This window comes from Zophobas morio, unplaced genomic scaffold, assembly GCF_036711695.1.
Source record: "Zophobas morio isolate AGI-343-1 ecotype UQ-CSIRO unplaced genomic scaffold, CSIRO_AGI_Zmor_V1 ptg000023l, whole genome shotgun sequence".
In the NCBI taxonomy this organism is placed as follows: Eukaryota; Metazoa; Arthropoda; class Insecta; order Coleoptera; family Tenebrionidae; genus Zophobas; species Zophobas morio.
Window position 1 is genome coordinate 2,792,150 of NW_026972128.1, and position 17,113 is coordinate 2,809,262.

General features: G+C 31.1%; 1 protein-coding gene across 1 annotated transcript in view; it reads right to left on the reverse strand.

The window, feature by feature from the left end:
- Window positions 1–5,695: 5,695 nt before the first annotated feature.
- Window positions 5,696–17,113, reverse strand: part of LOC135134570 (odorant receptor 43a-like) — a 94,901-nt gene continuing 83,483 nt past the window's right edge. Inside the window, exons 4-5 of the mRNA XM_064063267.1 lie at window positions 5,826–5,981; window positions 5,696–5,770 (exon numbers count right to left, since the gene is read on the reverse strand). Coding sequence (XP_063919337.1) covers window positions 5,723–5,770; window positions 5,826–5,981 — 204 coding nt within the window. The 3' untranslated portion in view covers window positions 5,696–5,722. The remainder of the gene's footprint in view (window positions 5,771–5,825; window positions 5,982–17,113) is intronic.

Sequence of the window (17,113 nt, forward strand, 5' to 3'; positions counted from 1 at the left end):
TGTGGTTTCAAGCCTATCACACACTCTACGGGCCCGAAAATGCCAAGGAAACCATCAAATTTTAGCTAGAAATCACATTTTGGTCGAATTTTATGAGCTCCATCCGAGATTGACTACTTTCATATTTTCTCGAAGTTTCATGATCCCCGAGTTTTCCGTTTCGTTCTGTCAGACGTTTGCTAAGTAAATAGTACTTTAAAATATGGATAAACTCTTCGTTTCATTTATGCTTAAAACCGATAAGGTTTATGACTTCGGTACGTACTCTCTCGTTATCAGGGACGGATTTTTTTTATTACTTCCCGAGTCCGTCCACCTTTCATGACCTCTACAGTATGAAGAAATAGGTCTCCAGTTCCGTCTGTCTGTCCGTCTGTCTTTCTCTATAACGTCCCGTATTTTTATTAGACTGACAATCTTCGAAAGTTCTGGGCCGATTATTCTCAAATTTTATATTTATTTTATGAATATCATGTAGATGGTAAAAGGCTAACCAAAATTTGTCTAATCCTTCCCACCAATAATGTGATAACCAGGAGCGGCGCACCCCAATTTCCCAGAAAATTTTGGGAATACAGTACTGTTTTTCTTAGTATTACACTGCGCCAATCCAAGTCTAAAGAAAAAACTCAACTCGAAAATGCTGGGTATGTTTCATTGTATTTTAGGAGCGAAGGAAGTTCTGTCGAAACAACTTTCGAACAGACAGACAGACAGACAGACAGACAGACAGACAGACACACAGACAGACAGATACACACAGGGAGAGTGTCATTTACTTTAAAACTGGAAAAACGGAATGCTCTGAAATCTTGCTAAATCATTAATCAAACTTATCCGTTTAACCCATTCCAGCAAATTAATGACGCCATTTCAAAATTTTGTCGAATAAATTCTATATAAAATATACTGGGTGTACATAAATGATTGTAGATCAAGTGGTCTTTGGATGCTGGTCACATTTTGCTGCTTCTTTGAAACTGTGCATGTGCTAAACTTATTTTGGAGAGGACGTGTTAGTGAGATGTAAAATCTGTCAATTGAAATAATCTTGTGAAATGTCCTAACCTCCTAACCTAGAAATTTGGCTACGTTACAATGCTCGCTATATGTTTTGTAATTTTTTTATGAGTTTTATAATGAAATCGCTAAATAAAAACCTTTGTTTCAAAACGACAACATTTGTACAGGAATTTTTTCAAGTAATTCGTGTTAACATGTTGGAATTGCAAGCTAAAATCAACAAATTGCACTGTAGAGCAAAATACTTTTATTGTGATGGCGTACTATCACAATGGAGGCTTTGAAGATGCAGCATGGCACTATTCACTTCATGCTTGCTGGATTTAACATTCTTTAGCGATGAAGCTTGGTTTCATCTTTCCACGTATGTTAATTCACAGAATTATCGAATATGGAGCACTGAAAATCCGTTTTTAACTTCCTTCAACGTACTGATATGTAAATAATTTTTCTTATTGGATTTGTTAAAAAAGTTACTAAATAGCGCCCGCGAGGTAGAATAACAAGTACTTCAGAGTTTAATAATAATAATCCCTATTTCTTGAAGCGGCAAATTTTGATCACTACAGTTTTGACAAGTTTTCCATAAGTCACTTGATCTACAAACATTTATAGACACGTTGTACAAAGTATTATGAGTCTATACAGGGTATTTTTGAAATAGATGGAAACTTTTTTTAAGGTAATTGGTCATGATGTAGAGAATTTATGCATCAAATATTGATCTAATAAAAATCCTTTAGTTTTCGAGATAAAATTGATTGAAAATCTGTTAAAATTTGCGTGTGCGCTACTGATTCCAAAAATGTTAAAGGTAAATTTGATCACTATAGTAATTTAAAGTAGGTAAAATTGTTGCTTGTTAACATGACAATACATTCATTAGCCCATCATTTTTTGATGTTTTTGCAATTTTTTGGAAGAACAAAACGAATTTTTCTAATTCTGAAATGACTGACATGGTTCTGATGTATGGACAAGCCTTAAGAAACTCCTTGGAAGCTCGACGTTTATACCAAGAAGCATTTCCCGAACGAAGATTGCCAAATCATAAAACATTTGCTAACGTTGTTCAGCGTCTACGAGAAAATGGGAAATTTCAACCTCGTTTTAGTGGTCGTGGTCGTGAAAGGACAGAACGGACACTTGATGCCGAAGAAGAAATTTTGAATGTCGTTGAAAACGATCCAGGTATAAGCATTAGACGATTGTCTTACCGAGTGGGAGTTTCACCTTTTGTGGTGTGGAGAACTCTACATGGACAAGGCAACAATCATTGATTAGACGTGCGGAAGCGTGTATACGAAATGGTGGTGGACATTTTGAAAACTTGCTCTAGTTGCATACGTTACGTTTTGTTTCATTTTATGGTTGATTAAATTATGATTTTGAAGTTTTAATTGTCAGTTCATTAATTATTGTCATTGTTTATTTGTTGCTAGCAATAAATTAATAGCAACAGTAGTTGCACCTCGGCAGTTTTCAGTTACTAGGTTTCACATTTTTTCGTGAAACCATTATTTATCAGTGGAGGAATGAATGTTTGGATAGGGGTTAAATTTTCCTTTCAAAATTTTACTAAAACAACAAACGTTCATTTGACTTCTTAGGTTCCCTACATTCACCAGATTTTTTGTTTCCATGTATTTCAATAACACCCTGTATATGTGGTTTATTAAAGCATTAATATTTTTAAGAATTACCCAGATAGAGGCTGATTCAAAACAATTCATGAACGAGACAATCAATTGATCAAATTCATTCATTTCATTTTCCCGAAATTTTGAGTATATGTACAGTACTATTACTGTTAGTATTACACTCTACTGCAAATTGATATACGTATCCCTGTTGAAATGTTGATGACAGAATTTTTTCCTAGGAAAAGTCATTTAGACAAACGAATAGCATGCTTTTTTACCTGTACTTTCTCTACATATATCTTTATTTTAATGTATATCTGGGAGTTACAAAAAAAAGTAAATTCTCAACTTTATTTACAGTTTTTAGAATTTGCTCGGTTGTATTGTAGAGGTGAGTGAAGTTCTGTCTGAATAGCTCATAAACATTTTTCGTTAAAAAATTTGTTTGGGGAAAAGTCTGAGGTAGAGGGAAGTAATGATAACACCTATGTATTAAAAGAAAAATAGTTTGTTGGTGGTTTGTTAAACTATAGGTAAATGAGCAGACTGTGATGTACGTTTTAAAAAAGAAGTTTTTTTCAATACAATTTTGTTTTTCCAATACAAATGGCGTCATTTCCTTTTTAGTATCAGTCTTTAGTTGTACAGTAGTCCTGAAACACATTTGGAATTTTACAGTAATTTATCCAGTAGTTTTAAAAATTACTTGATTAATGAAATTGTCCAAGAAGCATATAGACAGGCCGACGACAGACAGAAGGAAACGCAGCATCTAAGTTTTGATATTCACGGTCATTACTCAAATGAACTATATCATAGTGCTTCCCCAGTTCAACCTTGGAAGCTAAAAATGATTTGAATTTTAATGCAAGAGATTTTATAGCCAAAAAAATTCAGGAAATATTCAGTTACTAAGGCATTTCAGTAAAATATTCTAATGGAAACGTTTATGTAAAAAAGTGATTTTTTTAGAAAAAACAACTTACAGTCGGAAATACATCAACACCCAAAATTTCTGAATCTTTTTCATAAGTCTCAAGCCGCTTTTATACACAAATTATAATTTCTATAACTACATATATATATACTTTACCATAACTGTAGTCTCTAGAACTATACACATATAAACTAGATTTTATCTACAAGCTTAAGTAATTTTCATAGCTGCAAAAATTTGCACTTATCACTAACACTAACTTCCAATTTTTTTTCAAACATTTATTTTTAATAACGCGAAAACAAAAATACAGGGTGTATATTAAGTGCGATACAAATTACCAATTACTATAACAGTTTAAAACATACTGGAGCTTAAATGTCCATTCATAAACTTTCTCACTGTTACAAATAGCTCATTTGAAGAGGTATTAAACGGCACTCCGTCCCAACTCTTAACTAACCCTAAACATCCAAACACCTCTAGATGTTCTCCATAAAATGCATTATTTATTTCCCTTTTTTCTCCTCTTCTTATTCAAAATACATGTTTCCGAAGCAGTGAGGTGACGTAATGAATGAAATAAAACTCGGTGGAATCGAGGGAGACCAAGTTTTATCATTTGTAGTGTATTTCTGTCGAACTAAGTCCCTTCTTGTGTTCGTTGGAGCTGAAAATGGCCATCACTGCCTCCGGTCATTCAAGACACCCTCCGCTCAACTTCGGATAAGGTCACCGCTTTTTTTTCCTCCTTCGACAATTACGCAGGCTAAAGTAATTAGACAAATTGTTACTTTTTAATTGAAACGCTCTTATATTTTGAGGGCTACTAATTCCAGCTTTTAATTAGTTCCGTTCTGAAAAATGCACGGGAAAGAATGGAATTACATTTTAAATACCTTTAATGTTATTCCAACAGGCTTAAAAGAGAAAACAAATATAGTTAATGTAGCCTCCGGCAAAAGAATTTAATTGCAGCAATTCATTAATTATTTCGTACTTTTTTTTTTCGAGCGGCTGGATTAATTTCGCCTCACGGCCAATGTTTGCTCTAATTTTGTGCACACAAAATTATGCAGACTCGATCCGGAGTATTCCGTTGAGGTCTGCAGGACACTGCAGAGGTTGCTTTTAATAAGATCAACACGAAACTTTTCAGCAATTAAGTTTTCAAGCTGCGTGTCTGCCAAGAAACTTAAAGTTTGTTGTTAGGTGTGCTCAACTTAACGAATTGTATTGAAGGCTTTTCTATTAGAAGGTTTGCAAGATAGGAACAAGGAGAATTCGGGCACTTAAGTTGTAAAAAAGTATTTAAACGAAAATCCCCAATTCGTAAGAGAACACTTGCCGTTTAAATAAATATGAAAGGCCAGACTGTTTTACATTTTCTTTGTTGGATTTCCTTTTGTGCATGTGGCGGAGAATAATTTTCTTTAATAGGTTTGTTGTTTAGGCGGTTTGTGAAAACAGTTCAACACTATTATCTTCGGCGGCAAATAATGAGGCATTGTTTAGGCGGAAGCGGCGGTGTTTTAGAGTCTTCAAAGGCCTTGATCATTTCCTTACACAATTGAGGAAATAAAATGAATCAACTTCAATTCTTGGATTACATATGTATCTTTTTATAAATAGAAATACGAAGAAGAAGTGCTTGTACTGTTTACATCTTGAAGACGACTATTTTTAAAAATTACATAAAGTGCATGTTTCTGAAATTATGAGAAACTTTCGAAGTATTACAATTTTGCAACCGTTAATACCAAATTTGATTTAATTACTACTTCAAATTAAAAGAATCACTCCAGTCGAACTCTCATTTGGTAATATTTATATTATTTCTAGACTTTTTAAAAATCTAGAAATCATTAATTGATTCCTACTTGCAGTGGAATATAAAGCAGTGGGGACATAATTTCTAACTCTACTTTTGATTTAGATTGTCTTTCTTTAAAAGTACATAGTATTTTGCAAAAACTTTGGTTTGCTTTTTTAATTCTTAATAGTGTGTCATCTAAAAGTAACAATTTGACAATTTTCATTGACCCTATAATAACATTGTTTTCTATACATAAATAGTTTTACTTTAAAAATGTGTTAGGAAATCATTACGAATAATTTTTTAAAAACTTTTCAAAACTGCGATCAATGAGTAACTGGTTTTCAGCGCCTGAAACACATATACAGACCAGATATAACGGATAAACAATTATTGAAATACTTACCCAAGTGAAGATTCCATAATCTAGATTGACAACCTTCCCAGCAGTAAGAGTAATTGGTACTTTTGAACGTTCCATGATAATTAATAGCGTCTTTCGTATTTTAACATCGTATCGGTACCAAGGACCTAGGTAAATGGCATCTCTCAATTCGTTGTTCTAAAAAACAAAAATAATTTAGTAAAACATATTTTTTAACTAATGAAAATCTTCACAGACAACAGAGTATTAAATTAAATCACGTTAATATGGATAATTCTACCGACATAGCAATAATAACTCGATCAACGAAGCCATGGACTTTTGGAGATTGATTTCTGATAGAATTTTCGTCAAATTACCGTTACTGTGAAAGTGTGAGCTCAAAATGCAACAAAAAGAGACAAAATTTCAAAAATCCATGGATGCCCATGGTTATGTTTGTATTGTTCTTTACGTAAAATAAATATCGTGTGATTAATTAAAAATCTGCTCTCTGTGTCTCTCTCTCTCTCTCTTTCTTTTTGACAAATTTTATGTGTGTTATGAATATTATAAAACGCTAACCAAACATTGTCTAATCATCCCCACCAATAACACGATGACGTCACCTCAGAATTGTACATAGTAAATGGGTTTTAAATTATACCAATACAAAGTCCTACACGTGTAGGTTATGAATCAGTGTTGAGTTTTTATTCGAAACGTCCAGATTTTTTGAGAAAATATCAAAATTATATTACATTTTGCAATTAACTTTGAATCTGCAAAATCAGATATTTAGAAATTTTGCACATGTTTTAGAATCATTATAGCACGGTAAATTTTTAAAGAAAATATATTTACTTATCGCATCCAAAACATTGGTGACGGCACCTCAAAATCTTGCCAAATAAATCCTGTCTAAAATATACAAAGTATGATCAGTCTATACTTGTGATTTATGTTTTGAAATCGTGCAGATATGTTAAAGTTGTCATAGGCATGGTAAATTTTCAATCAAAATATATTTGCTTATCCCCTCCAAAAAATTGATGATGCCAAATAAATCCTATCTAAAATGTGCAAAATATAATGAGTCTTTACATGAGCATCTATTTTCCTCTGTGTCTATTTTATTAGACAGAAGATTTCCAAATTCCATTGATTGATTGGCATCAAATTTTAGATTTAAATATTTATTACTATCTATTTTATTGTGTGGTGTTTTTAGTTCATCTCCTAAAGTATTTAATAATTTAAACTGAGAGGCTATCTTATTAATTTTGGAAAATTCCTTATTCACAAATATAGGTTTTCTTTGCAGATTAAAACATACCAGTTTCATATATTTTTACTTCCCGAGCGTAAGCAAAGGAAATATTGTAATCAAGTCCGTCGGCCGACCCTCTACTTTTACATTTTCTCGACCTTTCATGACCCCTAGAAGATGAAGAAATAGGTCTCCCGTTTCCGTCTGTCTATCTGTCTGTCCGTCTGTCTGCCGTTCCGGATTTTTATTAGACAGATAATCTCCGAAAGTACTAGACCAATTGTTGTGAAATTTTGTAGTTATATTATGTAGATGGTAAAACGCTAACCAAAATTTACCTAATTATCCCTACCAATTATGTGATGACATCACTTCAAAATTGTACATAGTAAATGGGTTTCAAATAGTATAAAATAACATAGTCCTACATATGTAGCTTATGACTCCGAATTGAGTTTTTACCCGAAACGTCTAGATTTTTTGAAAAAAAAAATCAAAATTCTGAAACAACATTTTGCAATTAAATTTGGAATCTGCAACACCGAATGATTTGAAATCTTGTAGATGGTTTACAGTTATGATAGGCATGATAAATGTTTATTCAAAGTATATTTACTTGTCCCCTCCAAAAAATTGATGACGTCACCTCATCTGGATTATTCTGCTTTCTAACATTAGGGATTACCGGCACACGACAACTTTAAGTTGTAAATATCTCTTGCTATTGTACTACTATCCGTCTCGTTATTGCCAATAAAATTTTATAGCGTAGAATGAAGTTTCCAAAATTATACTAGCATACTTATCAAGAGTCAGCCCCTTTTTCGTCGTTTGATTGTATTTGGCAAGCAATCTGAGAACAATTAAAGCTATTGCTAATAGAGTGTCAATACGTGTAGTTTCAGAACAAAACTAGAAAGGATATTTAGATAATAACTACAGGATGATAGCTCTGGCGGTAAAAGTTCTAGTGCCTAACGAAAGATTTAAAATTTTAAAAAAATGTTATTAAATCACCCCGAAAACAGAAATCTGAAAAAGCTTCGTTATTGCCAAATTTAAGATGTTAAGAGTAAATGAAATATGTCAGGAAGTTGTTCAATGGAAGAGGGTAGTAGATAATACTTGACATCCTCAATAGCAAATCAGAAATTTGATATTCCAAAGAAAGCGAAAACAACTACTGATACAAAGTTTTTGGAAGTTCTTCTCTCAAAATTCTTGAAAATTTACAGCAATATGCTACTCGTAGAAAAATAAAAAAATATTTTTACTACACTGTGTGTTTTTATAGGAATTACTTAAGTAGGATAAGAAGAATATCTTTGTAGGTAGCTTTTGATCACACGTTATTTTTTGGTATAAACACTTTTCTTTATTTCTCTTTTAGAACAAAAGCATATATATTTTTTTAACGTATGATAATTTATATAAAAATGGAGGTCTATTAATAGCTGCTGCAACTGTTATCAATGTATATATAACGAATAAGTTTTAATAAGCAAATTCTTCTTAATTATCAAAAATACTTTTGGACTAGTGTGCTAATGCATGTCTACCTTTTTGGTTAAGTTATTTTGAAAATATTGCCTTGAAGGAGTCTAGCCTAGTTAAAAAGATGGTATGAATACAATACAGTGGGATTACTATAATACCAAATGGAAATCATCTCTTCAATTCCATTTAAATTCAATATTCTCATTAAGTCATTATATCCTTTTCTGTTCTATTGCTTTTCTCCAGACATCATTATTTTGCATTTTGTGCAACTGATCCTTATACCAAGTAAGTAGATATAAAAAATTGATCTAATCTTATTTAAATAGAACTTCCCTTCCCCTACAGAACAGTCAATAAAACAAGTTTAGTTTTTTAAACCATAAAATTTGATTTTGCGAATTTTACTTTTTTGTTGTGCCACCTCCAATTAATATAAAAAAAGAGACTAAGAACTCTTAGAATTCTTTGACACTCTTTAAGCTAAAACAAAATACCAGGTAATCCCAACTTTCCGAATTAGGAGTAATTTTTTCACATCCAAAAAAGAACTCGAAGCATCTCTGAGATTTGACCACACTCTTTCAAAAACAAAACACGATGATCCCAAAAGTTTTTCAAATTCTTTCAAACACCAAAAAGAAAAATAAACCCAAATTTTTTTATATATATTAAAATGTCTACTAGGGGCCCCAAAAATTCTTTCAAACTCAGTACCCGGCCTTTCCGGGGGTTTTCCAATTTTTTCAATAGGTCAGCAGTTTTTGAAATACTCGAAAAAACACAAACTGCCTAAAGATTCTTTCACACACTTAAAAAAAGAGAAAAGTCCTGAGTTTCTTTAAACCACTTTCAAAAGTAAAACACCTATTCCCAATTTTCTTGAAAAACAACACCACTTTCGGCCTCACCTTTAAATGGAACACCTTGTATATTTAATTATAAATGTAAAATATTAATGTGTCGGTTTTTTAAGAATTAAATTTTTAATTGCTGTTAAAATTTTGATTTTTTTTGTCAACAATTTACGCCTGAAGTAAAATTTAAGCTCAGATTCATAAACAGTATAGAAAGAAGCATCATATTTTATAAAATTGAAATAAGTTTTGAGCTGTAAAATTCTGTAATGATGTCATCAAATTGTTGGTTGGAATATTCGGACAAATTTTGGATAGCATCTAATTAATATTATCAATAGTAATCAAATTGATATATTTGTTCTTGCTCAATTGTTGACGACTTCACCAGAAAAATTTATTTGGAAAGTCTGATTGATATAAGTAGCATAAGATGACGCTTGTCTGGTTTTTTGTAAATATCTTTCGTCAAAGAGATCTGTACTTAAGAAACCATGACAAATATCGTGTGAAGATTCTGAGTCTCGACAATGGTACTGCCTAAACTTTGTAGACCAATTTTTCTAATTATTATCAATTTAATGCTTATCATAATTTTAGTAAATAATACCCGTACTACACTAAAAAGTGAGTAAAACTCGCAGATATCAAATAATATAATCAAAGCATAGTCTTTTTCAATTGACACGCTTGGTAGAGAAATAGGAAAGAAGTGAAGAATTAAAATTCTACGTTTTTTGGTATAACATATACTCAAATTCTCGTTAACAATACAGAGTGTTGAGTTTTAGAGGTATGACATATTTAGTTTTTTAAATGGAACACGTTATATGTTCGTCCATAACATTTTAACTTATTCTGAGAAGCATCGTCTTAGACAAAGGATAGCTTATTTTTGAAATTACGATGTGACGTTGTCCCGTTTTATTCCGCTTTTGTTGAAAAAGATCATAAAAGTGTTATTTTGGCTGTTTTACATATTTTGAAAGCGGTAAGGAACGCCTTTTGTTATGGATCAATCAAACTTAGTCTTAATATGCAGAGTGATTATAAAAGATATAAAATATTATCATTTCCAAATATTGATATTTAAGTGTTTTCAAATTTTACTCTTAGTCATTCTCCTCAGGTATCTGCAGCATTTTTTTGAGAAACAAACTAACATATTAAAAAAAAAATGAAATATGGTTATTTCAAAGCTGTCTACTTACGTAAATATATTAGAATTTAATTGATACTACAATAAAGCGTGTAGCACTATTTATCTTTTTATACAATATACATATATTGTACACATATCAAATATAACAAAAAATAAGTCGTCCTAACATGGCATCGTTACAAATGAATATCAAAAATAAATTATGAACATGATTATAAAGCCTGAAAGCGGTCAATCAAAGTGTGTGAAAATATATGCAATATTACATCTGAAAAAACTGATTTGTATATTACTCATCAAAAACAGAACACTCTGTGTACTGAAAAATTATTTTAGTCGTTGTTACTCAAACAACCATGCAACTTTAGTCTTCAACATTTTTTTCTATTTCTAGTAATTGTGTATACATATAAGATATCGAGAACTGTGTGCTAAATAAATCACCTCATATATGGAATATCATATAAAACAGAATGTAATCTTGTAACTTTTCCGCTTTACCAAAATTTTCCACTTTTTACAAAATTGCGGCTAGTGTCACAGTTTTGAAAATGCTTAAAATATTGTTCGTTATCTTAAATTTTATATCATTAATTATAAACCTTCTTAAGATCATTCAGAGTATTTATTCTTACTGGGAATACTTTTCGACAAAAGTTGTTTTAGAAAAAGCAACATCTTACCGTTTAGTACTAAACGAAAAAGAAATTCAATTAACGGTACATACCTCCTGTGTTAAGATCGTAGCAAAATGACAATAAAATAACAACTGGCAACTTAAATATGCGTACGCTGGTACGAGAATGAGACAATCTGTAGCAATTGTGGCAGAGCCCTATAGATTTGTCTAAAATAGCAATCAAATGTCAACAAATACAATTTTTACGAACCGAGACATATCCAAGGCAACAAAAGCATAAACCCAACGTAGTCGTTACAATTTGGAAAAACAGAGTCCAGGAAAAACAATCCTCAAATTCGGCAATGAAGCTGAAATTTATATAGTCCAAATGAAAAACCCCTTGTTTGTACTTTACGGGCCCGTTTATAGAAACGCGAGTTAAATATTTAATCCTCGATTAATTTAACACTGGATTAAAATGTGGAATGGGAGCTCGTGATTGGTTAAAACCTGCACGTCGCCTAGCAACGAACCTCAATTAAAAGTTAATCGCGAATTAACTTTACTTCGGTTTCTATAAACCAGGTCTAAATCTTGTATTTTTCGCTTACTACAAAATGTTGTTATGAAGAAAAATACATTTTCGTAAAACTTTGTCCGCATCTTCAAATCTGATTATTGAATCAGTTCCGTTTTGTGGTAGGTCTGGTACAAGATTTTGTAGATTAGACTTTAAAATTTTAAACTGGCCTGTCGCATGGTACGGTAAACCAGCCAAAATTAATTCAATCATGGTCGTGGTGATACCGTTATAAAAAATCACTGAAAACCGTTAAAACATGCAAGCAAATTATTCTAGATTAATTATGTCGTAAATACCTGCAGAACAGTACAAATATGCGGCACAGAGTAACACTGGCTTTGCACCAGCTGGTAGCCAAATATCAGCTGGAAGTTTTTGTTTCTCGTCTAACAAAGGCATTATACTCCAAGAAAATTCCAGTAATATCACTAAACTGACGTAAATGAAAAAATTTCGTTTGCAAATATAAACGCAGTCTTCTATGATTTTTTTCTCTTGATTATTTTTCGGTGCAAATCGTTTGTTACCAAAAAAATTAATGCATTTCTTGATGCGTGGTCCATTTACCATTAATGGTATAAATTTAAGATGGCAAGACGTAGAGGTATTTAAGTACATTAAAGACCTACTCCACTGATCAAAGTCATCATTTTCTCCAACGAATAATTTCACAACAATTAATATTGTGAGAACTATAGTCAAAAAATATAAAAAGTAGGTTCCAATCTTGTACACTATGCCACGTCTGTTGCGATCGTAGAGACCCACAAATTTCAGAACAGTTATATTCACATGGAAACTTCGAGTGATAATGTCTGTCATCTTCACCGTTCTTACGGCAACTTTGTACTGGAAGTTTTTGCGAGGCTTCCATAAATAAATTATTTGTTCTAGTGAATATCATTAAGTATTAATAGTGGGTTGCAACGCTTAGTTATGGATAAAACCTTTGAACTCTGTGCAAAAGAGAATGCATAAAAAATGTTGTTATAAGTTACCCATCTTTTATTCCACTGATGTAACAAAATATTACCTATTAATTATCTACATACATTTAAATAATTTATTTATAAATTGTGAATTGTATTTCTTTTGAAAAAGCTTTAATATTAAATTTCTAGGGGTATGTGACAATCCCAGCTACACGTTAATTCCAAGTATGTACCGGGTGCAAATGGTCCAGTTTTTAGTGTGAATTTCGTAGTCCCCCCAAATATTTCTATAAGTGCAATGTTTTTTGTTCAGTTTTTGTTAATTACTGAGCACTATGTTAAAAACTGAATAGTTGCGAAAACAATAAGCTATTGTATTTGTTTTTAGAAAATTCTACCAGACGATTCGATGAATAATGATTTTGTGTGTTCTTTTTTAAGGAGGTACAATAAAGATGCATAGACTGAATTTTGAATATAATGACATTAAATTATTAAGAGGATAATTTTAGAGAAATTTTTTATTGTGAAAAATAGTTAAAATTAAGGATACTGTCAACAGTTTAGTTGTGAATTGAGTTCAGATTTAAAATTAAAACTGTACCCGCTTTGAAAGTTGAAAATATAGAATTGTTTTGAAACGAACGTTCATAGATTTGTTTCAGAGCAAGCATATGAAACATAGCTTACAACAAAATTCGCAAAATATGCTTTCACATAGAAGATATCAGTGAAGTACATATCTAAATACACATGCATTTTAGAGTGAGGAGGAAAATGTATAAACAATATAAACCTAATACATTAAATAATAGTAAATTATTTTAGCGGCAAAATATGCGATAAAATTCGACACTTCTTTCTAATCAACCTTGCTTTTGAAACTGTTGACTTAGTTTAGTTTTTGGTTTTCTTAATCACGCTTTTGTGGAGTTCACAACGCAAAATTATTGAAGTTTATTAAAAAATGAGCACCACGTTTTTTTAATCTATCAAGAGCTAAGACGATTATCTGTGGTTTTTCAGTTGAAAGAAAATCACTTTAGAAAGTATACCTAATCCTGGAGAATTTTTGAAAAGATTTCGTTTTTTCAAGACTGGTGTACGGTTTATTTTACAACAGTTTCTCAAATAATTTATAAAATCACCAGAGTAATAACAACTTTGCATTCTGTTTTTATCAAGATGCCGGGAACAGAAGACGACGACTTTCAAAGGAATAGTCATCAATTTCATAGGATCGCTAGATTTCCAAAATGTATAGGGGCCCTAGATTGTTCACATGTTAAAATTCACTCACCAGGTAGTGAAGAGTCTGAAATTTACAATCATTTACTTTTTATGCAAAAAATGTTATACAGGGTTGTTCACCCACTTTTTTATGTGATTTATTTAAATTATTTTTATTAGTTATTGTTATAAGGTAAATAGCTTTGTTTTTTTCCTCCCATTAATGTACGAACTGGATTATAATAAAATATTATTATTATTACTTGTAATTTATCATTCCAGTCATATTTTTTGGATTTGATTAGATAGGGTGACTCAAAGAAATTAATGAATGCCTGAAATTAAGATTTTATTGATTTAATCAGGAAATGCAAAACCAAATGCTTTGAAATCTTGGAGATGTTATAAAGTTATCAGAAACATGCTAAATTTTTGATCAGAATGTATTTGCTCATCACCCCCAAAAAATTGATGACGTCATCTCAAAATATTGCTGAATAAATCCTATCTTAAATATGCAAAATATGATGAGTTTATCGATATTGTCTAACTTTTCTAAAATCTTCAAAAGAGTCAGTTATAACTAAATTTATTTTGATATAAAGGAGCATATCTCGATTTATCAACATGGTTTTACTTCTGGTAGATCTACTCTAACGAATCTGATATGTATGTCTCAATATATTGTGGACGTGCTCGACAATATGGGTGAATTAGATGTTATATATTTGGATATTTCAAAGGCCTTTGACAAACTTAAACATAGGACCTTGCTGGAGAAACTATCGAACTTTGGTTTATCGCAGAGGCTGCTTGAGTTTTTTGCATCTTATTTATCCTCTCGCAGGAACTTTGTTCACTACAATGGTTTCAAGTCTAGTTGGTATATTGCGACGTCTGGTGTTCCGCAAGGATCCATTCTTGGGCCTCTATTGTTTTTAATATATATTAATGATTTAGTTGATGTCATTGAGAATTCTAAAGTAGGTACTCATATTTGCGGACGATGTAAAAATTTTTGTACAATAGTTGATGTGGAAGATTGTGTTAAAATTCAGAGCGATATGAACAAGCTGTAATTCTGGTCTGAGCTTGAAATATTGCTCATTGGCCTGATTCCTTTATTACCAAAATCAGATCTTATCTCTAGAAAAAATTCAGCGGAAGTTTTTGAAGTATTTGTAGGTATTCAAAGAAGAGAACAGATGGCCAGGTAGAAACCAAGCAGAGACTGCACTTTTAGCCAAATTTAATTACAGTCCACTTGAGTGTAGGCGTATAAATTGTGCCATTCAATTTGCGTTCAAAATTTTTAATAATTTAATAACTTGTCGTGAACTACTGCAAAAAATAAACATTTGCGGGCCTAGATTTAATTGTAGATACTCGGTTACCATTTACAATAAAACGCCACGAACTAATATTGGACGCAAAGCCCCACTATACATATTGTGATGAAGTCGATATTATTTAAAAGTATTTGCATTTATTTACTCTACCTACATGATAAAGGAGAACGATCGCTTCGTTTAACAAATAAATAAATAAATAAATAAATGAATAAATAAGTAAATAAATAAATAAATAAATAAATAAATAAATAAATAAATAAATAAATAAATAAATAAATAAATAAATAAATAAATAAATAAATAAATAAATAAATAAATAAATAAATAAATAAATAAATAAATAACAAGCATCATGGGTGACATTTGTGTTCAAAGATAATGAAATTTGATTGGTTTTAGCTTCTCAATGCAGGGGAGGGGACATTAGTTACAGTTTCTTGTTCAAAAAATTGAATGTCTAGCGTAGACAGTCATAAGTTTGAAGAATATTTATTCGACGAAATTGTAACAATAATTTTGGGAAGGTAAAAACAGACAAATTTTGACTAACGATTTATCATACTTCTTGTAAGCTTAAAACGTTCGTAAGATTTCGGAGTATCTGTTTGTGCCAATAAAAAGCTGATGACATCATCTTAAAATTTCATTGGATAAATCGAAAATAGACACACCACTAAGAATCTATACTTGTAGTTTATAGATGCATTCATATTTTCTAGAATTGCTTATACAAGATGATAAAAAAAAAATAAAGAATGTTATTTTGCCCATCGCATTTTGCGGAAAATTTGAAAAACCTGTACTCTTGTTAACAGTATTACACTACACATCAAACTGAGATACTTACATGTCCTTGCTAAAAGATTGATGACGTCGTCGAAAAATTTTTATTTGAAAAACTCACTAGAAACAAATATATGCATAGGATGTTCCTTACCCGTACATTAAAATCCACACATACATTAATGTTAGCTCATAGAGACCATCATTAAAAAAAATCTGAAATTTAAATTTTATACTTAATATCTCAAAGCTCAATTTGTTCTACTGTATTTTATGGCCGAGGTAGGTTCTGTCGAAATAACCTTCCAGAGATTTTTTCTCATAAGTATGGATATCCAGGGTAAAAACTCAACATGGATACATAACGCTCACATGTAGGAATATACTATAAAATCCAAAGAACTTTTATTCGACAAAATTGTAAAATGACATCATCAAAAATGAACCAGTTTTCTTTAACCATTTACTGCGCTTACGACAACCCTAAACCGTTTGCAAAATTTCATTCTTTTTTGCAGTTTTGAAGTTATATTACAAAATATTTTTATAAAATTTATTTTTATTAGATAAAAAAATCTCCGAAAGTACCCACTTGTCCTATTGTTATAAAATTTTGTATTTATATTAGAAATATCATGTAGATGCTAAAACGCTAACGCTAAATTTGTCTAATCATCCCCATCAATAATGTGATGAATGACGTCACTTCAAAATTGTGCATAGTAAATGGGCTTTAAATTGTATAAAATAACATGGTCCTACACATGTAGTTTATGACTCCGTCTTGAGTTTTTACCCGAAAAATTCAGATTTTTGGAAAAAAATTCAACAATATAAAATCTACATTTTGCAATTTGATGTTGAATCTGCAAAGCCGAATGCTTTCAAATCATGCAGATGTTTTAAAGTTATGATAAGCATGATACATTTCTGTCTGCCTGTCTATATGGTGTGGTTAAAAGGCTAACCAAAATTTCTACATTAAAATTATTTAAATGTTTTACAATAATTTTTTTTTTTGAAAAATTTTTCACCGATTAAA